The 26,546-nt window shown below is 46.1% G+C and overlaps 1 protein-coding gene across 1 annotated transcript in view; it reads left to right on the top strand.

The window, feature by feature from the left end:
* LOC108799384 (electrogenic sodium bicarbonate cotransporter 1-like) overlaps nt 1-26,546 on the top strand; it is a gene marked incomplete at its 5' end in the record, with an annotated part of 300,557 nt that overhangs the window by 17,161 nt on the left and 256,850 nt on the right. Inside the window, one exon of the mRNA XM_018571249.1 lies at nt 10,289-10,446. Coding sequence (XP_018426751.1) covers nt 10,289-10,446 — 158 coding nt within the window. The remainder of the gene's footprint in view (nt 1-10,288; nt 10,447-26,546) is intronic.

Here is a 26,546-nt window from a genome sequence, read left to right as displayed (position 1 = left end):
CACTAAGTAACAACAGGATAGACTGGGGGATCGCTCCCATCGCATCCTTCTTTCCAGCAGATATAATCTGGTCTATGGGTGTTATTAAAGAGATCGGGGGTTTCATTAGTAAGGTTGACTGTTATACCTTTCTCACAACTGGTGGATACCACAAATCTATCCCCTTTACCGAAGCTGAGGTTGAAACACACCTGCAGGCCACCGAGCTGCCCAGACACCCATACAGGATTCGCCAGCGTGGTGCAAGGTGGTTTTAATATTAAAACTATAACTGATGTTACCCACTAGGAATGTATCATTAAGTTCTATCGACAAATGTCTTCGGGTGGTCTTGGCTAATTTCTCGTACTTTTTCATGCCAATACGAACGTCATTGCTGGGGTGGAATTGCTAGCCATTGCTGGGGTGGAATTGCTAGGTGGGGATTTAGAGCACACCCAACAATTGGTCCTATTGGCTGCCTTAGCTAGTTGGCGGTGCATTTTAAACAAAAGATTGGGATGCTTTTCATCGTCCCCCTTGCTAAAACACACTAAGCTAAACAAATAAACAAAACCGATACTCCTCATTCTTTGGCGAAGTTTAGCAACTTCTTGCAGTTACTGGCGTGGACCCAGTTGTCTCGTCCTTCAAGCTTCAGAGAGGTTGGTGTCGTCAGCTGCACCTGGAATGGCACAAGATATCTCTAGTCCCGTCCTCTGATGTTTCTTTAGCACGACCCAATCACCTGGTTGGATAGAATGAACACCGGTTATTGAGTCTGGGTCCGGGAGAGACTCCCGATGGTGGTGAACTTTTTGGAGCTCCCTTTGCAGGCACTGTACACACCCCGTCAGCTGGTAATCACAGCGTTCCCCGCCATTTTCTCCTAAAACACCAAAAGAACCCAGTCCACCTGAAAGTTTTTGCGATAGAACAGATACCGGACAAAACATTACAATACACTAATAACACATCCTAATAAAAGTTCCACAACAGGGAGGAGTCCGGTGACGTTGATGTCCGTGACATCACTGGACTCCTCCCCCTTCCCTTCGTTACCCGATGAAGCTGCTTGGGCCGGTGAGTACACATCCCGGCCGGGAGATAAACACTTTTTACCTGAAAGGTTTAATCTGCTCAATTGTGCTGTATGTGTAGAGGCCAATGTAGTTGGATCTGTATGTGCGTTATAATTAATCGAAATTAATCGATTTAAAAAAAATTTGATTAATCGAACAGGAAATTTTTAATCATTACCAGCCCTAGTGATAACCCGTGGGGCTGCCTAGGGGCATTCCTGATAGAGTTTAGGGCTATAGCGAGACATTCAGGCCATGTTTTCCGAGTATCGGCCATTATTTTTGAGATCCTGTTCTTAATGATCCCATTAAGACGTTCAACCTTACCACTGCTCTCAGGATGATATGGGGTATGTTATCCCTGGTTGACATGAAGAGGTTGACATACCTCTGCAAAAATGTGACCGGTGAAGTGAGGGCCGCGATCCGACTCGATCGTTTCAGGCAGGCCCCAGCGACACACTATCTCAGACAGGGTCTTTCTTGCCATGGTAGTGGCGTTGGCGCATCGGACGGGCCACGCCTCCGGCCAGCCGGAAAACACATCCACACAGACCAAAACATGTTCGTACACCCCACACTTTGGCAACGTGATGTAGTCTATCTGAATTCGCTGAAAGAGATATTCCGGTTTGGGTGAATGACGTTTTGGTGGTATTACAGTCCTACCAGAGTTGTGCAAAGCACAGACCAGGCAAGAAGCTGCAAAGTTGGCTGATGCGGTAGTAAACCCAGGGGCGATCCAGTGCTCCTCTACCTGCGCACACATAACTATCTTTGACTGGTGCCCTGGATAATGGGTCGAATGGGCCATCATTGGAAAAAGCGATCATGGCAAACACCATCTGTTGCCAAGACCCCAGATGTCACCTGGACCCTGTGTAGCTCCCGAAGCTGTCCACCTCCCCTTCTCCTGCATCTCTGCAGTTTCTTAAACTCTTCCAGAGACTCATCAGAGGGGATGACCAGCACTAGGGTCCCCACGGAGGGGTTTAGAGCACCTTCCTTAGCAGCTTTATCTGCCAGGGTGTTCCTATCTGCCTCCAGGGTCCTATCATTTGTATGTACCTTCACTTTCAGAATGGCTATTTTGTGTGGCAGGCTGAAGGTAACGAACAGCCTATCGATCAACTCCGCATGTTTCACTGGCTTCCCTGAACTAGTCAAAAACCCTCTAGCTTTCCAGATTGGACCAAAGTCATGTGCTATCCCAAAAGCATATCTAGAGTCTGTATAGACGTTAATCCTCTGGTCCTTGTGGATCTCACAAGCCCTTGCCAGTGCCCATAGTTAAGCTTCCTGTGCTGACATGTGTGAGCTCAAAGAGCCTTTCTCCACAACCTCACTGCCTGTCGTCACCGCATACCCAGTATGTGGCTTACCATCTGGGGTGTGATACCTGGAACCATCGACAAGTTTTTAGAGTCTGGGGTCAGGGTCTCCTTCACCGGACTGATAGCTGCCGACTAAAGTTCCATCAAAGAAAAGCAGTTGTGGTGATCCTCTGCGTGATTCCCTAATAGGTTGGAAAATTGATTAGAAGTTGAGAGGTTAGAATGGTTAGTAAAAGTTTGAAAATTGTTGTTTTCTGCCCCACTATCCCCCCTTTCTCTTCATCCTCTAAAACAGGAAGAAGAGAAGCTGGATTCAATATGGTGCATCATCTCAAGGTTAGGTTAGTAGGTGTTAGGAGAGCCACTTCGTACTTAGTCAATCTAGCGGCAGATAGGTGTTTTGTTTGGGCCTGATTCAGGATCTCGTGCGCCGAGTGAGGTGTATAAAGGGTCAATGTCGAGTCCAAGACTATGTCACCAACTTTTTGCACCAGAACCGCGCAGGCGGCTACAGCTCGTACACAGCCCGGTGAGCCTCGAATGACTGGGTCTAGGGTAGTCGACAGGTACATGATGGGTCGGTTCCTGGACCCGTGTAGTTGGGTCAGTACTCCTGTTGCATGGCCCTTGCTCTCGTAGCAAAAGAGATAGAAGGGGAGGTCATAGTTGGGCAGGCCTAAAGCAGGTGCTTGGGAGAGTTCCTGAGTCAAATCCTGTAGGACTGACCAATTATCATCTGTTAATTGGTAAGGCGTCTTTGATGTCAGTTCGAAAAGGGGTCCCAATTTGGATGAAATGTTGGGTACCCAGTCTCTGCAGTAGTTTACAAGTCCGAGGACTTGTAAACTACACGGCTCTCAGTTGTCGGGTGTTTTTGGGTCTCTGCAAGTCTTTCAATGTCTGGACTCTCTGGGTGGTTAAATGTCAGGTGCCCTGGGAGATGCAATGTCCCAAAAAGATAACCTTCTCCCTACAGAACTGCAATTTTTCCTTCCTTGCTTTGTTCCCCGTTGATGCCAGGTGGTTAAGTAATGATACAGTATTCCGGTAACAAACTTCCCGTGTGTGACAACAGAGTAGCAAGTCGTCAACATACTGTAGCAGTACCACCCCTCGGGGTCCACTGATCTAACACGATCTTCAGCTTACAAATGTATTCCGAGGGACTGGTCACTGACCCCTGGGGGAGACGTGTCCTAGTTAGTTGTTGACCCTGGAATGTAAAAGCAAAAAGGTACTGGCACTGGGGTTCCAGTGGTACCGAGAAAAATGCATTGGTTAAATCAATGACCGTAAAAAACATCGCATTCGGTGGTATAGAGGACAGCAAGGTGTGTGGGTTAGGCACCAGGGGAGCATCGCTAATGATTATTTTGTTTACGGCTCTCAGGTCATGTACTAGCCTGTATGTTGTTTCCTGGCCTTTGGATGTTTTTTTTGCCACTGGAAAAAGTGTGGTGTTACAAGGTGATTGGGTTGGCGTGAGGACCCTTATCTGTAGATAGCGGTCCACTTGGATCTTAAGACTATCCATTTGAGCCACACTCAAGGGGTATTGTGGTAATCGGGGCAAAACGCTCCCTGGCTTGATGTTAACTGTAGTTGGCGGTACGGGCAGCAGACCCACATCGTATTTGTCTATCGCCCATATTTTGGGATTTACCTCTGCCAGCACATCCACCTCCACGAAACAGGTTGGCTCCGTTAGGTTTGGTACTGCTATCATCGCTAGTGATGAGCCGAACACCCCCGTGTTCGGTTCTAACTCGAACTTTCGAACATGGAAAAAGTTCTAACTCGAACTTAGATCGAACATGCAGCCCATCCTTAATCATCGCACATAATCGTTTTTCAGTCAGTGCGCTACTAACCACAATACCTGCTGGATTGTACTCAATAACTGCCTGTATTTCTGATAAAATATTAGCTCCCAACAAATTAATGGGAACATCATCCGATACCAGTACAGACCGATAGCTTCTGTGTGCTGTCCCAGTATACAATGGAGTGGCTTGGAGATTTGTAGAGACACTGTCTGACCTGTGAGACCCACTGTGGGTGTAGTTTTCCCAGAGAGGGGAACCTTGCCTCTGAGATCTTTAGATCTCAGAACAGTTCGGGCTGCACCAGTGTCAATGAGGCAAAGGAGGGGATCTTTTAGTTCCTCGATGATCAGGTTGATATGGGTTGACACCGATTTGCCAACAGCCTATGAAAAATCATAGTCGTCACTGACCATCCCTACAACTGGAGGTTTTGGATCATCTGGAATGAACTGCCATTTACCTTTGCGTCTGCCAGTTCAGTTAGGACAGTCACGCCTTAGATGTCCTTCATTCCCGCAGCCATAACAAACCCGGGGGTTCCAGCGTTGGTTCTCTCTCCAACGATCTTTGTCTGCCTTCCTGCATAAGGGGCCTGAGACGTAAGGATTTTGGATGTTTTATCCTGCTTCTTCCTATTCACATCTCTCTCTATAGCGGAGAGTGTGGACAGAATAGCGGGCATCGTCATCTCATTAAATTCAGGTCTGGCTAATACTAATCGGTCTCGAATTTTCGTATGCATGCCTTCTAAGAACTTGGCTCTTAACAGGAGGTGAATGGCGGTTAACCTACCTTTGTCGGTTGGCACATCAGGACCAACTTCCATATCTGCATCCAATGCAGCTTGTTTCAGGCGACGCCAGAAACAAGCGCATTCCTCCCCAGGATTTTGACTGAGTTTCATCACATCCGTGGTTGAGGATGCAACGTATAGCTCTGGAAGTTTGGCCAGAAGGGCAACACGGAATTCCTTACCTCCAGATGTGGCCTGTTCATGGGTGATGATGTTGCAACGGGAGATTATAACACCTGCTAGTTCCTCTCCTACTTTTGCCCTCAGAATCCGGGCACAATCCGTTCCGCTCATGCCTTAACTAAATTGATTTTGACAAAACATTCTCGCGAACCCTCTCGGATTTGTTCTATAGTCAGGCAATTCGGCTAGGATGCAAAAGGAACATGCCATGCCACCCTCTCCCCTATAGTCCTTTCACCGTCGGCATCGGGAGCACCCTCGTATTGTTGCACCCGAACTGGATAAGTACCAGGTTCCTAGGGCCAGGCGTGTACCCTGGAGGCTGTGGTTTCAATGGTGGGCTAACATGTACTACCTCGCCCATCACCTCCAGTGAGGGGTAGATGGTAGGCATGGCTGAGTCAAAAGTTATCAGCGCAGTTAAGCAATCCACTCGGTTTCTTAGTCTGGTATCGATCCCTCTAGGCTCACATAGTGCCTGCAGGTCCCCATTTGTAAATGACTCATACTTATCAGTAGCTGGAGGAGAAAAAGCCCCAGATGTGGCAAAAGGAGATTGATGGAGAGAGTTAGATTGAGGTGAAAGAGTGTTGGCAGCGTCAAAGGTTACACTGTCAGGTGGAGAGGTGGGAGTAGTAGCTAGAGAGGTCAGTGTAGAGTTTATTGTATTAGTGATAGCAGAAGCATCAGAAGATGCTCCGCCCCCAGCCTGTATTTAAACTCCGTTATGAATTTCTCCCATCTCCAGGCGTCAAACGTCCCCTCCAGAGGGATACCCCAAGCGGTACCCTTGGACCACCTATTCCATTCCTTACGGGGTTTCATGGCCTACGCCCCAAAACTAGATTTCATGTACTGCCGCCTGACTGTGGGAAGCCTCCCTTTCCTTCCCTTGCATGGACGGTCCATTGCTCATGGCGATTCGAATCGGTTTATCGTCCTACCCCTGCGTCCAGGGAAACCACCCTGCACCACTTTAGGAGAGCACCGCCCGGTGCCTTTTCTCACGTTAGATTAGCAGACTAATGCACAGTTCTAGTCCTCTAACTAGAGACCCTGACCGAGGCGATGTGTATCGCCCCCCGGAATTATGTCTCTGCCCCTTATAGTGCATGCACCCACCAGGCTGTATCGACCCCTTCGCTTATTTACGGTACACCGAATACCCCTGCGTGGCCCTACACTGCGTTTGCCAGGCAAACTGCACGGTACAGTGAATATCCTCTTTCTCTACAGAACAATGTGGCTTCTTTCAGTATACAGTTGTTAAATACAAGGAATGGGGATAGCCTTCTACTGCCTGTTTACTAGTTGTAGAATGTCTCAGTATAACATCTGAATTACTGTCACACAATGAAGAAACTCCTCAAAACTAACAGTCTGGGCATAAGGAAACAAATTGACTAACCGCTGCAGAAAGTGACTATAAAAAACAAATCCTTTCTTTTCTACCGCAAACCAACAGCGGTGCTATACTGTACAAAAACGCAGCTAATGCTATAAACATGCACAGACAATAGGGAAATGAATTGCCCTCTGAGTAACAAAAACGCCCAAACAACAAAAATTAAAAAAGACACGACTTTCTCTTTACCATAGAAAGTCTCACAGCTGAAGTTAGTCTTGCTATGTATTAAAATTCAGAAAAAAGGACAAATTTAACTTAAAACCAAAATTCAATACAAAAACCGCGATCGCTTTACTGAAATTTGATTTCTGTATAAAAATACAAAAATAGCTAAACCTGAAAACAAACAAAAATTTAACTTACTGAAAACCAAAATGGTGGCTGTACTAAAACAAAATGGCGGCTGGCCGCATGGTTTTACACAAAGGAAACCAAAATGGTGGCTGGTCGCATGGTTTTACACAAAGGAAACCAAAATGGTAGCTGGCCCATGTGGGATAGCAAAATGGTGTCTTCTCAATCCAACAATACAAAAAACGATTTAAACCAGTGAGTTGAACATTAACAAAAACAGTTTCTCTGTTCCCTGGGTCTCACCCCCAAAATTGGAGCAATTTCCACTCTGGGATGATTTACAGGCTAACAGCATAAAAATCCTTCACATGCGGTCTCTCCTGTACAAACACTAACAAACAAAATTCTGCCTCAACAAACCAAAATCACCCCTTTACCACAAGACGGACTTAACACAGGACAAATCGTACTTTTGTTTAACACACACTAAACGTTAGACGCACTGTAACAGCCACATACTCTACAAAGCTATTTCACACGGTGATCAGCACTGTGAAAATAACCCAGCCACAACATTGTTATGTCATTTAATCTCTGCCGCACGCTTAAAACATCAACTAGCACACTCCATGCATATGATCACGTTTGTACCACAGGAACAGTTTTACATTTAAACATGAACCCGGTACGAAGAAAAAACCCTCTAGGCTGTATTAACCAGGGGTCTGTAGAGACTCTATCCCCAGCCAATACACCTATCCCTCCCAGTACAGATATTACGATATTTACAAATCCCCCGTCCTTATACACAAAGAGTAAAAAGCAAAAAAAACTATTTCGCTGAGCGGAGCTTCCTGCGGCAGCGATCAAAAGGAACCAGATGCTGGTTTCAGGACAACAAAAGTTTCAAAAACTGAAATGCTTACCCCAAAGTTAAACGACCGTTTTTTTGCTGTATAAAAACCAAAATCCAGTCCCTTCTCTAGGCTCGCTGACACTGGAAAACTGCTATAGCTCCTACACCAGGCTCGCCATCTGTCATGGAAATTTCGCTTGGGCTGAGCGCACAAATCCGCGGTATGCCTGAATGTGCACTTCCAGCATCAAAATGCGCCAAGCACAAACAAAATCCGTCGCGCTTAAAAGCACGCTGTATTTAGCTCTTTCTGTATAAGGTGTGAAGTACTTCTGTTGTGCTAGGAAGACTCAGACAAGTTGCTGATTCAAGCTGGAGGTCCAGTATCCAAGTGCCTCAGCACAGGACGTTTATTAATTTATATGCACAAAAAGGGTAACGCCCAGAGGGAGTTGGCTTTACAGCAGTAGCCAATCAGCTTCACTCCGTTTACTATCATATCAACAAAAGGGGTCACACCAGGAAGTGATGTCGACAACAGACATCACTTCCTCAATACATTAACATACCAAAGTCAGCCAATGAAATACAACGTAGGAAGGAGAGTGTCGTACATCCACCATTTTAGCCAGCATGGATGTATCCCTTGCTGAGACCTCTATGCCTGGCCTCTATAAGCAGATATAATCACTGCGGACATTCCTTATCAGATAGCTGAACTCACCACAGTGGCGGAACTACCGCCGGTGCAGCCTGGGGGGGTCCAGCACCAGGGGCAGAGTGGGCCGGGGGCAAGGTGGCCTCTCTGCTGCCTTTTAAAAACGGCCCCTGCCCGCGGCAGTCAGAGGGCCCATCACCAACCCCCGCTAAATGAAGCCCCCGGCCGCCGGTGCAGTGGCTCCCTCCCTCCCCCGCCGCCTCTCTGCCACTTGCACCGCATCAGATGCGGCTCTGTAATCGCGCGGCCACTCGTTTCTCAAGGAGGGCCTCCCGAGGACACCGCGGGCGGCCCTCTACAGTGCCTGATTAGAGGACCGCGTCTGCTTGATCCAGCCAGTCCGGATCGATTGAATGGGAGGCCCCCCTTGAGCGAGTGACAGCAGAGTACAGAGCCGCATCTGATGCGGGCAGGCTGGCCGGGTGCATGTGGCAGAGAGGGGCGGAGGGAGGGAGCCACTGCAGCTGCGGCCACAGTAGACCCCCCCCCCACAACCAGGGTCCAGGGAGCCCCCAGTGACCACCAGGGAGCCCCCACTGACCACCTGGGTAAGGTAAGGTGACAACATTTTTAAATGTCCCTGGGAACATAAAATAAAACATTTAAAAAAAAAATACTCACCTGATCCCTGGATCCACCGACAAGCCCAGCCTCCCGTCTCCCACGCTGTCAGAAGCTTGCGCGCACTGTGTGCAGCTTCTGAGAAGATACCCTATTAGCTTAGTGGGTTCTATGCAAAGTGCGTAGCGAGAAAGCTGGCTAGCTTTCTCGCTGCGCTAATAATTTTATGTTCCCGGGGACAGTCTCCTCAATTTCATGTTACTTTTAGCCATGACACTATAAACTACTAGTCTCTTGAAGAAAGGGCAAATAAATCATAGATGTGAGGGAACACAGAAAAACATGGTGCAATAACCCAAAATGACCAAATGGCATAAGGAAAATAAACTATATGGATTACACTTAATACAAACACTAGGTATTATATCCCTTTATTGATGGGATTCTACCCCACTGACCGTGCCTCTCTGTACATGTATTGCATGTTACACACTTCTGACCACACCATTCTGCATACTCTACAGTATGATACATACCTCTGACCTCTCTGCTCTGTGCACTGTACTCTACATTACATAGTCCTGACCACTGTACTCTGTACATTACATACTACTGGCTGCACTATTTTACATGCTGTATTCTGTGTTACATACTGCTTTACTCTGTTCCGTACATTACATACTCTAGAACGTAACACTCTGTGTTGGAGCAATCATGAGGCAGAAGTGTTGTCAGAAAATGGAGGAGTGAGTCACATGGTTGGATTGTCCATTAGGCACAATAAGCAGGCAACTTTTCTCTGTATAAATATTGGTCACAGATACAGTATAAGGTTATTTACAAATTATCACAATTTTCTAAGCCAGGACAGGACCAGGGAAGCAAAAAAATGATCAGTTTTAAAGATGTGATCTTAACATGATTGTTACTTAGGACATAAAATGTTGGGTTCCTACAGGGTCCAGTGATAAAACTAGGCCCCTGTACTTGCATAAAAGGATGTGATATTTCACATCGCTCTTTGCTGGCCGAACAGAGAGGCATGAGCGCATATAAAGCGAAGTGCATGCTGCTGGGGAAGGGGGGGGAGGTGAGAGAGAGTACATGGGGAAAAAAAACACTTTAATTTGTTTCTATTTTTTTACATTTTCTAATGGTGGTGTGCCTCGTGATTTTTTTCATGAAAAAAGTGTGCCTTTGCACAAAAAAGGTTGAAAAACACTGCTATAAACGGTGAAATGTGTTTTGTTTCAGCTGCAAAATACTTTTAAAAGGAAGATACCAAAAGGAACAGAGGCAGCCAATGTCCTTGTTGGTGAAGCAGACTTTTTGGAACAGCCTTTCACTGCTTTTGTCCGGTTAAAAGAAGCAACGGTGCTCAGCATGTTGACTGAAGTGGCTCTCCCTAGCAGGTATTTTATTTACAGACTAACCTAGGTAAAAAGAAACAACCTGTGCAATATTTGGCTTGTCATCATGAATCTATCTCTGTTTGGCATTATTTTGTTATATTTGTTAGTCTGTGGGTTGAGCTTTTTAAGTTGAAGATCAAAGGGAAGCATAGGGTTTACACATGGTGAATAAGAAAACACCATGAAAGTGTTTGAGCATTCTGTAAAATGTATATGATTTCTTTGGTTGAATTTAAAAATGGAAGTTTATTTTTCCGTCAGGAAGAGCAGAGTGATTTTGGGTAGCCTAAGGCTCCATTCACACATTTTTTTCCGCGTGTATTCGGCTGTACGAATACGCAGGTAACCGCTCTAAACGTTTTAATGTGCATTGTTCAGACTATTGCGGGGACCATGCGGTACAAAACCTTGCGTCCCGCAAAATAGTCCAAGCACAATTTCAGGGGTGGATTCCACATGTTCACGGCTATAGTAACAGCCACAAATGAGCGGAATCTGTAAAGATGTAGATTTTAGCGTTTTAGCACGGAAAACTGCGGGGGAAACGCAAACACTATATGTGAACTGAGACTTCTGGGCGCCAGCATCTTGGATGTAATGCCAGCAGCCTCAAAGCTGTCACTCACTTTTTGTTTAGATGGGTTTTTTTTGTACATTTGAGTATCTGTGTACTGTCACTTTAATTTTTAACTTTCACAAAGTTTTTATTAAGTTTTTGACAAGAAGATGAAACACACAATGCATCTCATATGACAAGTATGGATTCACAGTCAATAAAGGTCATGTATCCAGGCCCGGATTCCCCACAAGGCCACCGAGGCCAGGCCTCGGGCGGCAGGGCCCCCGAGGTGCGTCAGCGGCGTGGAGTCCCCCGACGCCCGGAAAATACAGTTCGGGCGGTAAAGTTGCCTTCTACATTTAGTCCTGCTTTGGGAAGGCAGGACTAAATGTAGTGTGGGGAATACGCTCGCTCGTTAACAAGTATAAGGTTACATGAACATTTTTTTTATAAAAAAATAATTAAAAAATAAATAAAAATAAGAAATAATAATTAAATGAAAAAATGTTAAATCATTAAAAAGTAAAAAGAAAAATATTAAAAAGAAAATAATTATAAAAAACAAACAATAATAAGATAGAAAATTATTAAAAAAGTAAACGACAAGCTAAAAATGTAAAAATAAATAAAAATAAAAAAAGTGATTAAAAAAGTGGCCTTGGGGTGGCAGGGAGAGCAAATCCGGCCCTGCCTGCATCCTTATAACAATGGCTTTCGTGACAAATCAGACATATCCGATGCACACAAAGGGACAAATACAAAAACGAACATTACATAATGAGCTCAAAATAGCAGTACTAGGAGACCAAAAAGAGGGGTAAAAGCATAGGAAAGAGAAAGAGTAGAAAAAAGGTCAGAGAGGCATCCAGAACAAGGTGGATAAAAATCGGTACAGAAACGCTTGGACAATCTCTTGGAACAGATGGTGGAGGTTCCAACTAGGAAAAATGCCATCCTAGATTTAATAATTACTAATAATGGGGAATTAATCGAGGATATTGTAATTGGGGAGACACTGGGTAGTAGTGATCACAATGTGATTACTTTCAATATTAAATACAGGAAAGGAAAGAGGGCGGGACGGACAAGAACCCTTAATTTCAGAAGTTGTTCTTTACAGTAAGAGCGGTTAAGGTCAGGAACTCACTGCCATCGGTGGTGATTTCAGCCAAGAGTGTAGATTTGTTCAAGAAACGTTTGGACAATTTCTTGAGGGACCGTAATATCCAGGGATACCAGTATCCCTAAGAATGAGATGATGCGTGGACCTATATGGGTTGGACTTCATAGACATATGTCTTTATTCAACCCCAAATACTATGTAACTATGTTAAAGAGTGTCAGAAATGTGCAAGTATTGCATCCATTGGTCCAATACCTTTTCAAATTTACCTCGAGTGTCCCTGAGGATGCTACTCAGCTTCTCACGTACCATTATCCGCGACAATTTAGAAACTACCTGTCTGAGCGGAACTGTCGGATTTCCAGGTCTTTGGCAAGAAAATTTTTGCAGCCAGAAAAAAGAACTACAGTAATTCGTCTTTGGACCTGGATAAATCGGGGAACTGGACGATTCAATAAAACATACTGCGGGTCACGGGGTGGTCGGATCCGGAGTACCTTATAGATCAAAGCATAAAGTCTGTTCAAGTATGGGCGGAGCCGTGGGCCCAGTAAGCCCGCATCCCCTGAAGCATACACTTTAATTTTTTATGTTACTTTTTCACTGTCTGTTTTTGTTTCCTAAAAATAATATATACTGTATATAATATATATATATACACACACACACACTGCATATACAGTATAACATTATGACCACTGAGAGGTGAAGTGAATAACATTACAATGGCACCTGGAAGTGGGAGGGGATATCTTATGCAGCAAATTAACATTTTGTCCTTGATGTTGATGTGTTGTAAGCAGAACAAATTAGCAATCGTAAGGATTTGAGAGACTTTGAAAAGGGCCTGCAGTGGTCAGGACCTACAAAAAGTGGTAGGAAGGAAGGAAAACCATTTTGCCAGTGGGAGGGTCATGGGTGCCCAACGCAGAAATAATGCACGTGGGGAAAGAAGACTAGCCTGTGTAGTCTGATCCAATAGAAGAGCTACTTTAGCTCAGATTGCTTAAAAAGTTAATGCTGGTTCTGATCAAAAAAAGGTGTCTGAGCACAGTGCATGGGAGTTTCCAGGACAGCAACCTGAGAGATGATTGGCTTATCCATCTACAGGAAACACAATTGGAAACATTTAAAAACCCCTTCGCGGGTGTGGCTTCATCATGAGGACTTGCAGGAGCTCTGAACACGACAGGCCAACAACATTAATTACTTTTCTCTCAACCTAAAACCATAGCAAAAGAGTGCATAGAACATGGGAATCACATTTCGGCGACAATTTACAGTCTTTTTGCTCAAGCAGCCCTGGATCCGGCCCTCCCCCATACCTCTGTCATGGTGCCTTTGAGATCCTCCGCTGCAGGCCCCATGCCTGGTAAGCATCAGGGCCGCAACCACCTGGTCCTGCTGGCCGATATCAATGACGCCTGAGCCTCTGGCACATCCTTCCCCCCAATCCGGTCCCTGGGACTCCCAAGTGTGTATTCCCCGCCTAGCTCACCCTGCTCCCGTCCTCACCTGGCCGTAACATCTCACCTGAGGGAGGGCTGCAAGATCTGATCCTGTTCTTGACCACTAAACGGGACCTGGAAAACATGGCTATTTCAATGGTAGATGCTCTTAAAAAGGAACTCCAGGACCTTACACACCATATATCTGTGATAGATGAGAGGGTTTCTGCTGTGGAGCACACTACATCCTCTCTGTCGGCCAGGGTGGAGGCCCTGGAGACGGACACAACAGCTACACACAAATGAATGCTCTCCATGCACCTTCGCATTGACGATATTCAAAATAGGAATTGCAGGAATAATCTACGTCTGCAGGGCATCCCAAAAGCCACTGTGGGCACCCACATCAGAGACACTGTCGTGACCATTGTGAATCAGCTTCTTGGTATGCCTCCCACAGCAGAATTGGACAAAGTATACCGGGTCCAGGGCGGATGCCCGGCTACTTCTTCTGCACCGAGAGATGTCCTTTGTCGGGCAAATTTTTTCACTATCAAGGAAGAATTTGTCAGACAGGCATGGCGTCAGGGCCCAGTGGAGTTTGACGGGGCCACTATTCATATCTTACCTGACCTCACGAGACATACTTTCCACATGAGACGATTAATACGTCCCCTGTTGGGTCTTATCCAGGAATCTGAGGAAACTTATAAATGGGGCCACCCGTTTCACTTAATTGTATGGCGAGACAACTCCGCTTTTCAGCTTCGCACTCCAGACCAGCTGCCTGCCTTTTTCTGTTTTTTTGGATACTTGCCCAGGGGAAGTGCCCCATTGGCTGGACTTTCCGGATGACACCACAGACACTACTCCTCTTTCTCCTAGAACAACTCGTAGCAACCGCAGCCGCATGAGATCTTCCCAACGTGGCACATCGGCACAAGCTCCAACTGGACACAAACTGTTAGTGGCACCAAATTTGCCGGAGGCTGCTACTTCTTCTACTTCTCTCGTCCGCCATATCATTGAGCTTGTCTTTGGTGACATTTCCTTCCTACACTAATTTGTGTAAGATATGTTTCCCCGTTAGCTCTTACCACCCCAACACCTTCATCATGTGCCAGAGCTGTAGTCAAGCTTGTCTTTTACATGCATTGGCCATTATTAGTCGTTGGGAAGGAATTGTTGGATCGTATTCTGTGCCTACAAATGTTACTACAGAATGAGAGATTTATGTGAATGTACAGGTCCTGTGCGCAAATGTGCAGGTTCTGTAAATATATTGAACCACCCCCCAAGTAGGCCAAACCCTCTTTCTGTGGAATTGGAAGTATTAATTTGTACTCACGCTAGCTTGCCTACCTCAGATTCACTCTCATCCGGGGCTGTTTTAGCTTCTACTCTATCCCCCTTCTTCTTTCTCCTGAGTTTCTTCTTCTCTGCTCTGTCTCTTAGTTCCTAAGTTTCTGATAGGCTTTGTTAGGTATTTTGGGGAAGCTATCAAGTCTTTTGAATAGTTCACTTTGTTGCTTCTGCTGAGCCATACCGCTCATCAAGTCTTTCCCAGATCATTTTAAGGCCAATCTCTGGGTAGTTTATATTTATTGTCCTGATTCATCTGGTATGCTTAGTGGACACGTTTCTAGCCATTTGAGATCTATCTCTTCACTTTACGTAAGGTTTGTCAGAATGTTTATACTGCTCTGATATACAGTCTTCTGTTTATGGAAACAAATGAGAATCTATAATCTAGAATCTATAATTAAGTATTACCATTAACCTTTCATTTGCGCTGCTTTGAAAACAAGAGGAATACAAAAAGTATACAAAATGTATATATATATTAATTAAAAATCAGTGCAGAATAATAACTAAAATATAATTTGTGACAAACAAAGAATATGGATCAGATAATATCAATCAATTTGATAACACAGGTAATGCGTAAAATGTAACCACTAAATATTAATTCAAAAGATAAATGTAACCAAAATAAAAATGACTTTTTATGTAATGGGTATCTTATCAGTATCTCACAGAATAAGAAAACAAAAGGTTCAGAATTGACAAGTGACTTCTCCCAGCACAGATATTCACAAACTCAAACTTTTAACAGCGCATGGGCAATATTTATCCCATCATGCACAGGGCTGGCAATAAGCCAAGACCATTCAAAAGTAGACAAAAATTTCCACCAGTTTAATTAAATATATATCAGACTAGACCATTGACTAGAAACTGAAATCAGTTTCCTGGAGATTATACAAATGTATATAACAATTGTATATATTTATCTCCCAAGATCGAAAGACACAATTTTTACTGCAGTTAAAAATTAACTCAAATCAATCTAGATCCTACAAGAACTCAATGGTTTACCCGAATATATATATGTGGCTAAGGAATTGCCTAATATAAAGATAGAAAGTATACTTTACCAGCAATGTAAAATTAGTTGTCTGGAAGAAGTCAGCGGTTACAATTCAGAAATAAGGAATGGTCAGGTTCTCTTTAGTTCAGTTCCCTTTGGACAGCCGTCCTCAGCTTCCGACCTGAGTATTAGCTTCCGACCTTAGAGTGTATTTGCTTACTGCCTTGTCTTGTTAGAATTTGGCTTCTGGTTCTTGGTCCCCCCTTGCTCCGGCTACTCCCCTTTTATCTCCCCTCGAATGTGGGCTTGGTTTGGTCTTCCACGTGATTATTGACGTGAACCATGACGTCAGATATATAATTTTATCCGATACCTTTCCCTCACAATCACCACCAGGGGGCACTATTGTTCTATATAAAAGTTGGGAGCATTTAATTTAATTGTACTTATTTATAAAGTTTTAAGCAGAAAGATGACCTCTGACCTAAGCTCTTGGAGAAAGCCATGAATATAAAAATTTGATAACTGATAACAAACTGTCAGACTTTTGGTCTACTATAGAGATATACAACTTTAAGAAAATCTAACCAAATACTTTGAAAGTGAGGTAATTAGTTTCAAGACCCAGAGGTTTTTCATACATTATAAGAAAAGAATATGCATTGGCATGTACCACCTAATTCTTTGAACTCAAAATATAAAAACCCCATTATTAGTAATACATACTAATATATTTCAATGGGTACACTCAAACAATATATAATGAATATAGTTTGGATATTATAAAAGTACATGTATCAAATTTTACTTGAAATTAGTCAATAACATAAGCATACAGATGCTGCATATAATATTATAATATAATAACATTATTGATTATTATTACTGCAATGAATAGTAAGGTTTCATAAACAACTTTAAGATAAACCCCATCTTCTATTCATTGAAAGAAAAAAAAAAGTTTTTTTAGACATTCCAGTCTCTCTATATTGTCTTTTGTGGAGGCAAGAAAGTCATCAATCTTGACCTACATCGGCTGGCACCATCCTTAACTGATGTGCGTCTGAGACCCCCACAATTTACGATCTGAGACTATTTATGCTAAAATTCCTAACTCTTCTCTGTGAAAGTCTCTGTCCAAGAAGAATGAACTCACATCGACCTCCAATGCAATCAGACAAAATGGCCACCAGTATGCCCATTTACAAATCTGTAAAATAACATGTATAGGCCTTGAATTTGATTCCTTTCTGCCCAATAGTTCTGACAGGTTGAAACCTCTGACAGCATTTTGGAAGAATGCTCACCAGGCGTTGTAGCTTTCAGGGTGATCATTAAACTTTTCAAGTCCTTTGGTGACTAACTTGTGTTGTGCAAAGAACTTTGCATAGTCTATTATGGCTTAATTAGCCAGCTGTGTATTTCTATGGTGGAAAGGCTGTGTGTAATCATACCTTTTTAGAAGTCTCTGGTTGAAGCCGGTCTCTGCTGTATCATTCTGGTCTTAAGGCTGGTTCTAGAGGATGGTTTGTAGACTCTGATACCTTGTCTGCAGGGCATCAGTCATAACACTGCTTGCAGTTGCAGCTCTCTTGTTTACAAACTTGAGGCATGTCACTGACTTGCATTGGTGCTGTGTAACATTGGTTGGTCTCCTCGACATTGTCTTTGTTGCTACTTGGCTTAGAGTATTGATGGACATAATTTGAAGTGCATCATAAAGGATCTTGGGGTTCAGCTTCTGGACCCAGTACATTGCTGGGTCTACTGATTTCACTATCTGGATATACGGCTAATTCTAAGGCCTCTGCTATGGTGTCTGCTGCTTCCTTTTCTATATTAAGTCTCTCTAGATCTGCTTCTGGTAGGTCTTTCTGTTTTTCTATTGATGCCTCTTGCTGCATCTTTTCAGCTTCTAACTGCACTTTCTCTTTTTTTAAATCTGCATTTCTTGTTCAGTAAAGGCTGCTCTGGCTTTAGCAGCTTCAGCTTTTGCATGTGCGATTGCGAGTGTGTTACTTGCAAATAAGGATCTAGAACAGTGGTTCTCAACCTGTGTAACCTCAGGATGCACATTTGTCCTCGGTAATTAAGGCGTGACCCAAGTCGCACTGCAATGGATGCATTGCGGTACTGCAAGTTCCGATGCGGGCAATAGAACTGTGGGTCGGAGGTGCGTTTGGGATGCCATTCAAATGAATGGCATTGCAATGCACTTCTCACACCAGAACGTGTGGTAGATGCGACTGCGTGGTACAATGCGTTAATCGCACGGGACTGAGCGATTAACGCACTGTACTAGTGTGAATGGGCCCCCAAAAACACACAACCACCAGAGACAGTCTTAGTTTAATAGTCCTTAGTATTGCATATAAACCTGTAGTAACTGGCGGGTTTAATGCATGCAGTCTTTGAATTATGCAGATATATGATAAAAAACAGGAAATGATGAAAAGGATACTTGCTGTTGTAGAGGAAGTGGCTTTTGGAAATGATGAGCAGGTGTCTGTGAGTAGTGTGCAGGTATTGTTTAAGCAACAGCCTATGAGAGAGGTATACTTGCTGTTGTGGAGGTGACCATTGGAATTGGAAGGGTGCCCTCCGGTGGAGCTTGAGGGAACCACAGTCCCAGCTCAGGTGATCCGGATCTCAGACTGTGGCTGCAGTGAGACTCTTGAGGGAACAGGCTGTCCTGAGACTGGTGGAGGTCCTGTGCCTGTGGTATGCGTGGATGGAGAGAAGGGGCTCTGACCGGCCCAATAGTAGTGGGGAGTTCGTGGCAGACTGATGGAGGAACTTGCCTGGCGTCTACGCACTTGCATGAACGCCAGGCAAGTGCAACCGCCGGGCTTAAACAGGGAGAGGAGGAGTCTCGTGACGTCGCGGCTGACGTCACGAATCCCCGACGGAGCTCCGGGCCGTGCCGGAACGAAGGGTCAGGTAAGCCTGTTACACAACCCCAATAAGTTGTTGTTGGACTGTGGGGTCCACTACACTAGCAATGACCAAAGTCACTAGACTGCCGGAGTCCAGCAAGGCAGTCTTTAACAGTCGTCCACTTTAACCGTACAGATTTGCTTCTCGCTTGCCACATTCTGATGCATGACACATGATGGCTTAGCAACCAGAGACCTTCACCTGGCAACGCTGCATTTCATGGGCTCCTGGGTCATTGGGTAACTGCCTGTTACCCAATGTCCTGGTTCATAGCAGCGCCAGTACACCATGGGTCCCCGGTCCATTAGGGCTCCTGCTGGCATGTGGACATCCTCACCCATCGAGCAGGAGGTCCCCTTTCCCCCATTTTGAGGCAGGAGAGCTTTTGTTACAGCCAGAGGACTTCTGGGAGGTTGAATGTTTAGGGACCTCACTCTATAGAAAGTCCTCAGTAGACAAGTAATGCTCCACAAGAGCCACCAGCTCATCAACATCTTTGGGGTCAGCTTTCCCCGCAAACTGCTGAGCTCTCACAAAGTGGTTCAAAACCACTTCACTATCTGGACTGGGGTGGCGACCTCTGACTGTAACCACTTATGTGTGAAGTGAATGAGGTCATACATCTTCTGGGACCTTACAGGTTGGTCCACATTAAACACCCAAAGCTAAGCTTTCAGGGGTCCTCCAGTCAGAAAGGGGGCAAAGATCTCTGCCAACTGGTCCTCGAGGGAAAAGATTATGGATACAGCAGACATGGTCACGCACATGGGTGCATTCAATCAGAGATTGGACGCTCTCTCCCAATTGCTAACGGAAGTACAGTCAGAGAACCGAGAGCTCAGAAATTACGTAGCAGAAAATACCACAAGACGTGCTGAAGCTCATGATGTCCCTGAGCCAAAAATTAGTCCACCAGACACGTTCTCTGGAGATAGGATGCGATATCGAGAATTTATTAACGCATGTAAATTGCTTTTTGATATGAAGCCACAAACGTATTCATCGGATAAGGTGAAGGTATGCACTACAATCTCTTACTTGAGAGGCGAGCCCCATGCTTGGGGTAATGCCTTTCTGGAAAAAGAAGACCCTAAACTTAATTCCTTCCCAGATTTTTGTAGTGCCATGGCACTACAATAGTATGACGATCATAGCAAACAGATTTTCGCGGAGTCTGCCCTACGTGCCTTAAAACAGGGTAAACGCCCAGTCGAAGACTACATCGCGGAATTTTAAGCGATGGTCCACCGAATCAGAGTGGAACAGTGTCACATTAAAGAATCAATTTAGACTGGGGTTGTCTGAGACACTCAAGGACGAATTGGCCCGCACAGAGATGCAATTCACCACGGCCCCCATTCTTCAACTACCGGACTCAAGGCTACAATACATCCTGGAGGTCGATGCTTCCCATTTGGAGGTTAGGGCGATTCTCTCTCAGAAACCATCCTTGGACGCTCCACTTCATCCGGTGGCCTTTTACTCCCGCTCTTTAACACCTGCTGAAATAAAGTATCCAGTAGGAGAAAAGGAATTGCTGGCCATAAAAGCCGCATTAGAGACCTGGAGACACCTACTGGAGTACCCTCCAGTAGGTGTCATATATTCCGATCATCAGAATCTCCAATACATCCAAAAGAGCAAGACACTCTTCCTCACGCCAGATAAGATGGGCCCTCTTCTTCAATCGGTTCAACTTTATAATAACCTACAGACCAGGAGCCAAAAATGGGAAGGCGGATTCGCTGTCCCGCATCGAAGATCGACATTATCCCGCACATCACGAGTCCCAAATAATCCCTGGGGAAAAAATAATCAACGCCACCTTCCTCCTAAAAGAAGAACTACAGAGGGCATTAGCTGCAGAACCTCCATCGGAGGAAATGGATGGTGAAGGCTGCCGTTACAAAGGAAACAACCTCTACATTCCTCCTACTCTCCGCTGTGAAATCCTGAAGCTCGCCCATGACGCACCCCTGGCGGGACATCCGGGCATCTCCAGAACTTTGGACCTTCTTCGCCGCCACTTTTGGTGGCCAGAGATGGAAAAAACCGTGCGACAATACGTGTCCACTTGTGACGTTTGTGCAAGGTCCAAACATGAGTCCAGGCCACCGTTTGGCGTTCTCACCAGCTTACCCATACCCGGGAGACCCTGGGAATCAGTCTCGCTGGACTTCATTGTCGAGCTGCCGCCCTCCAGGGGCTGTAACACCATTCTCATTGCGGTCGACCCATTTACTAAAATGGCCCACTTTATTCCGCTTCTGTCAAGGATACCTGCACAGGTGACCCCCCACACCTGCGCAGGTACCCACACAGGCAGACCAAACACTTATGACCACACCGGACAGGGCAGAATGTATTATATACAGTTTAATGACCAGCAAAACTAAACAACACCCAAAAGCAAACATAAATAAGTAACATCAACCAGACTACAAGCAGGTAATGGCAACAAGAGGACAAGCAGGTAATGGCAACAGGAGGAAAGGCAGGTAATGGCAACAAGAGGTATCTAGGACTGCCAAATGGGTAACCGGGCTCGGGACACAAACAGGGTACAGGACTGGTAACAGGACTCTGGACGGAAAGCAGGGTTCACCGGAACTGGGGACTCAGGGTTCAAGTTTCAGGAAACAGGAAACGATACTGAGCCATCATCCTGACTGCAGGGAGGGTTTAAATATCCTCCCAGGAAGCACCAGGTGATGGCTAAGTACTGGCAGCTGGGAAACACCCGCAGGTGAGCACTGGAGCTGCAGGTCTCAGCTCCTGCGCCACCTAGAGGCGCTCTGGATCCTAACAGTACCCCCCCTCAAGGAGTGGGCTCCGGACACTCCACAAAAGTCCATCCGCACCACCGAGGTCCAGGGGCACAGAAGGCCACCAAGTCCACCATATGCCCCAGGGCCAAAGTTCAGGGACCAGTCGAGCACCCACCCCGCCAGGGTCAGGCACCAGGCCGAGCAGTCCACCACCTGGATCCGGAAGAAGTCTCCACAGGCCAGCAGAAGACCCAACAGAAAGGCGATGGGTACCAGGGTTCCGTCGGGCACACACCCCAGCACTAAGGAGCCTGGGTTTCAGCGGGTAGACCACAGCAATGAAACATGGGGGACCGACAGCGCGTTCAGCCAGCCACCCGGATACCCCCAAAGCTGTAGCCACCCGACCCAGGTCACCACATACTTCAGGGTAGAGCTGGGCATCGGGCACGGGATCGTCAGAAACCAGGAGCCGGGCATCGGGCACGGGATCGTCAGAAACCAGGAGCCGGGCACGGGATCGTCAGAGACCAGGAGCCGGGCACGGGATCGTCAGAGACCAGGAGCCGGGCACCGGGCACGGGATCGTCAGAGGCGATGAGCCGGAACTCGGGCCCCGGATCGTCAGAGGCAATGAGCCGGAACTTGGGCACCGGATCGTCAAAGACCAGGAGCTGGGCAGCAGGCACGGAATCATTGGAGACTAGGAGCTGGGCAGCAGGCATGGGATCATCGGGGACCAGGAGCTGGGCAGCAGGCACGTCGGAACAGCATCGACAGGAACAGGAGCTGGATCGGACGGAACAGCATCGACAGGAACGGGAGCTGGATCGGACGTAACAGCATCGACAGGAACAGGAGCTGGATCGGACGTAACATCATCGACAGGAACGGGAGCTGGATCGGACGGAACATCATCGACAGGAACGGGAGCTGGATCGGACGGAACATCATCGACAGGAACGGGAGCTGGATCGGACGGAACATCGACTGGAACAGGAGCTGGATTGGCAACGACTGGAACAGGATCGCCCCGTACAGGTACAGGATCGTCTGGACCGCCTAGAACCGGAACTGGATCGTCTGGAACGTGCTCGGGGCACAAACAGGGTACAGGACTGGTAACAGGACTCTGGACGGAAAGCAGGGTTCAACGGAACTGGGGACTTAGGGTTCAAGTAACAGGAAACGATACTGAGCCATCATCCTGACTGCAGGGAGGGTTTAAATATCCTCCCAGGAAGCACCAGGTGATGGCTAATTACTGGCAGCTGGGAAACACCCGCAGGTGAGCACTGGAGCTGCAGGTCTCAGCTCCTGCGCCACCTAGAGGCGCTCTGGATCCTAACAGCTTCCCAGCTTACCAACCTCCAAAAAGCACAGCTGAGGTCCTCATGGACCATGTGTTCAAACTACACGGTCTCCTATCCTGCATGATATCTGACAGGGGATCCCAGTTCATCTCTAAATTCTGGAGAGCCCTTTGTCTCAGGCTTGGGATTAACCACAGACTATCGTCTGCTTACCACCCCCAGACAAACGGACAAACAGAACGTGTGAACCGATGTCTCGAGCAATACCGGCGCTGCTATTGCACCCACCTGCAAGACGACTGGCACGGATTACTCGCATTGGCTGAATTCTCATACAATAACAGCGCCAGTGCTTCCACGGGCCACACTCCTTTCTTTTCTAACTATGGGTACCATCCCTCGTTCATCCCCCTCGGGATGCCTTCTAACAACCCAGCCATTGAGGACTATGTCAAACGGTTGCACGATCTCTTACCCCTCCTGTGGGGTCTGACCAGGAGCTCCTCCAATATAGCTAAAGCCCAGGCCAAGCAGAAACGTTTTTATGACCTCCGCCGGAGGGAACCCCCTCAGTATAAGGTGGGGGATCTGGTTTGGCTCTCTACTAAGCACCTACGACTTCAAACTCCTTCCCGCAAGTTCAGTGGACTGTTTATTGGTCCTTTTCCCATCCTTTCTGTGGTTAACCAGGCGGCGGTTAAGTTGATGCTGCCGCCAACACTCCGAATTCATCAGACGTTCCATGTTTCCCTGGTGAGACCCTACAGGGCCAATGCCTTCCCGGGACGCATACCTGCTCCTTTACCTCCGGTGATGGTAGATGGACGTGAGGAATATGAAGTCAGACAGATCTTGAACTCCGGACGATTCCGGGGGGCACTTCAATATCTGGAAGAACTATGGTCCTCAAGATGACTCCTGGAAAACCCGCCTCCGAGGTTCATGCCCCTCGCCTTGTGTTCCTCCGTAGGTCTGCCACGAACTCCCCACTACTATTGGGCTGGTCAGAGCCCCTTCTCCTCTCCATCCATTCATCCCACAGGCACAGGACCTCCACCTGTCTCAGGACAGCCTGTTCCCTCAAGAGTCTCACTGCAGCCCCAGTCTGAGATGAAACCCTATCGCATCTTGGAGGCTTGACGCCAAGTGGTATCGGACAGGATATAAAGAATGTTGGACCTTAGTGTTATAGAAGAATCACACAGTGAATGGTCTAGCACGATTTTTCCTTATTCCCAAGCCTGATGGCAGCATTAGGTTTTGTAATGATTTTTAAAAGCTAAATGAGGTTTCAAAGTTTAATCCTTCCCCCATGCCTAGGATAGATGAGTTAATTAAGTGTTTGGGTCATGCACGATATACAGTATCAAGTATTGGCCTACAAGGGGCCCCAGCAACCTTTTCTTTTTTGGGAAGTCTTTCTTCCCTTTACATATATATATGCACAAGCACAGTCAGATGCAGGGGGGTTAGGGGTTTGCTTCAAACCTCTTTGTATGTTATTATTGTTTACCTCATGTAATGATCAGTACTATACACGTAAGCTGCAGAAAAATTCGGTTCAGTTCGGTTCTTTCGTTATTTTGGGATTCGGGTCTGAAATTCAATTAGGTTTGGGGTTTCCAATTCGAACGAAATCCAAACTTTCTTTGCAACTACCACAGAAAGCCATTTACAGATATTAATACTAAAGCTGAAGCTCCTAGACCCGAATGGCATTCGGGAGTCTGAATTTCCGAATACAATTCAGGAGCTTCAGAAAGCAATATGGGTCTGAGAGCCATATACATACATAATATTCAAGCTGTGGCTCCCAGACCCAATTGGCATTCGGGAACTCCCGAATGCTATTCTGAAATTCGGACTTCATTCGGGGGACGGGTCTTAGAGTATTAGCTTTAGTAATATGTATATATAATTAGTATTCTGTAGTGCAAACAAATATTCATTGTGGCATAATTGGGAGCCATATACAGTATACATAAAACTAAAACTAAAGCTGAAGGTCCCAGACCCCAATGGCATTCAGAAAGACTTTGTTGTGACAGGTTTGCCTGAATATCAACAAATGAGCGGAACAAGTCCTGTGATGTCACAACTCGCTCTTCCCATTTGCTTACATTTGGTCCAGAGCTATCATTTAGAAATCCGCTGCACTAAAAAGCACAGTTCTCAGCTCTCCTTGTATAATTTTATCAAGCGCCTCGGCTGTACCAAACCAGACATGAGCTGTTGTCACGTTGGATTCTCCATATATGTCCTCCTGAATGGACTGAGATCTATTTATTTATAGGGGTAACGGCAGGAAGTCCTGGCTACAACAGCCACCACTTTCTCAATACATTTACATAACAGAGTCAGCCAATGAGACACATGTATACATCTGAATAGACAATAGAAAAGGGGAGTGTATGCTCATGCATGTGAAGCACCGTGCACAGCTTTCAGCTGCCAGTTCATGTTTCACGTGCACACTTGTTAACAATGAAAAACCATGTGCAATGGATTTCCCGCCAAAACACTTACACAAAGGAAGCAGCGTGCTGACCGTGGACGCTGCCACAACCAGACCCGCGCATATACTCCTGCCATTCGTGCAAATTCTACCAGGCATTGTTCAGTGAACAATGCCTAGCAGGATTATACTACGGTTCTTGTGAATGTGAGCTTATCTGCAGGGACAACATCATATTATTTCCAGTGCGCTGATTAGACGCACCAAAAAGACACGAGCGTATGTTCCTTTTATAAAGGCAGATATGTATCCGAAATTATACCGTGCCCCTAAAGCAAATGCATCCATGCCAAGCTAATAAATCTGGGCATTGCGCAGGGGCCATACACTCGCTAAGAGGACACTGCTCCGCAACGCACATCAATCTTCCCCGGCTGACAGCCCAGCTCATAGCACATGGACCATTCGCCAGCGGAGACTTCTGCGCACAACGGCCACGTCTCCACATCTATAGGAAGATATCCACTCTAATGGTTTACACTCAGTGCTGATTAATCCCAGCCATGCTCCACAGAGCATAGCCCAGCAATCCTGACACTGAGAGACATGATGACAATATTCACATATACAATATACTACTAAAAACACATCCTAATAACATTTCCACAACAGTGACCGTCGTTCATCATGATTGACATGGACCTACATTGCTGGACGATGTGATTGACCTGTAGATTACATAGCTGGATCATTTCTTTTTCTTTCAATAATAAAGTAATTGCTCAAAACTGTGTTTTTTGTTCAATTAAAATTTGTTTTTCAAAAGTCTAGTGTGTTATTTCATTTTGTATTTAAACCTTTAGTGAGGAGGGGTAACAACTACCCCTTACCCACTCACAAGGGGGGCAGCATCTGGGTGCCTCCTTCATAAAAGGGGGCCCCCCTGCCCACAGACCCCCACAACCACTGGGTCAGGGTTGTGGGGAAGAGGCCCTTGTCCTCATCGACATGGGGACAATGTGCTTTTCCTATGGTCCCCCTGGCAAAGCACCCTCCCCATGTCGAGTGCATGTGGCCTGGTATAGCGCAGGGAAGGGGGGGGGGGGGTTTGTTTTCCCACCCCCTT

This window comes from Nanorana parkeri, unplaced genomic scaffold (assembly GCF_000935625.1).
Source record: "Nanorana parkeri isolate BGI_ZX_2015 unplaced genomic scaffold, ASM93562v1 scaffold1710, whole genome shotgun sequence".
NCBI lineage: Eukaryota > Metazoa > Chordata > Amphibia > Anura > Dicroglossidae > Nanorana > Nanorana parkeri.
The sequence above is the reverse complement of the archived record's forward strand: the minus strand, read 5'-3'. Positions and strand labels throughout refer to the sequence as shown.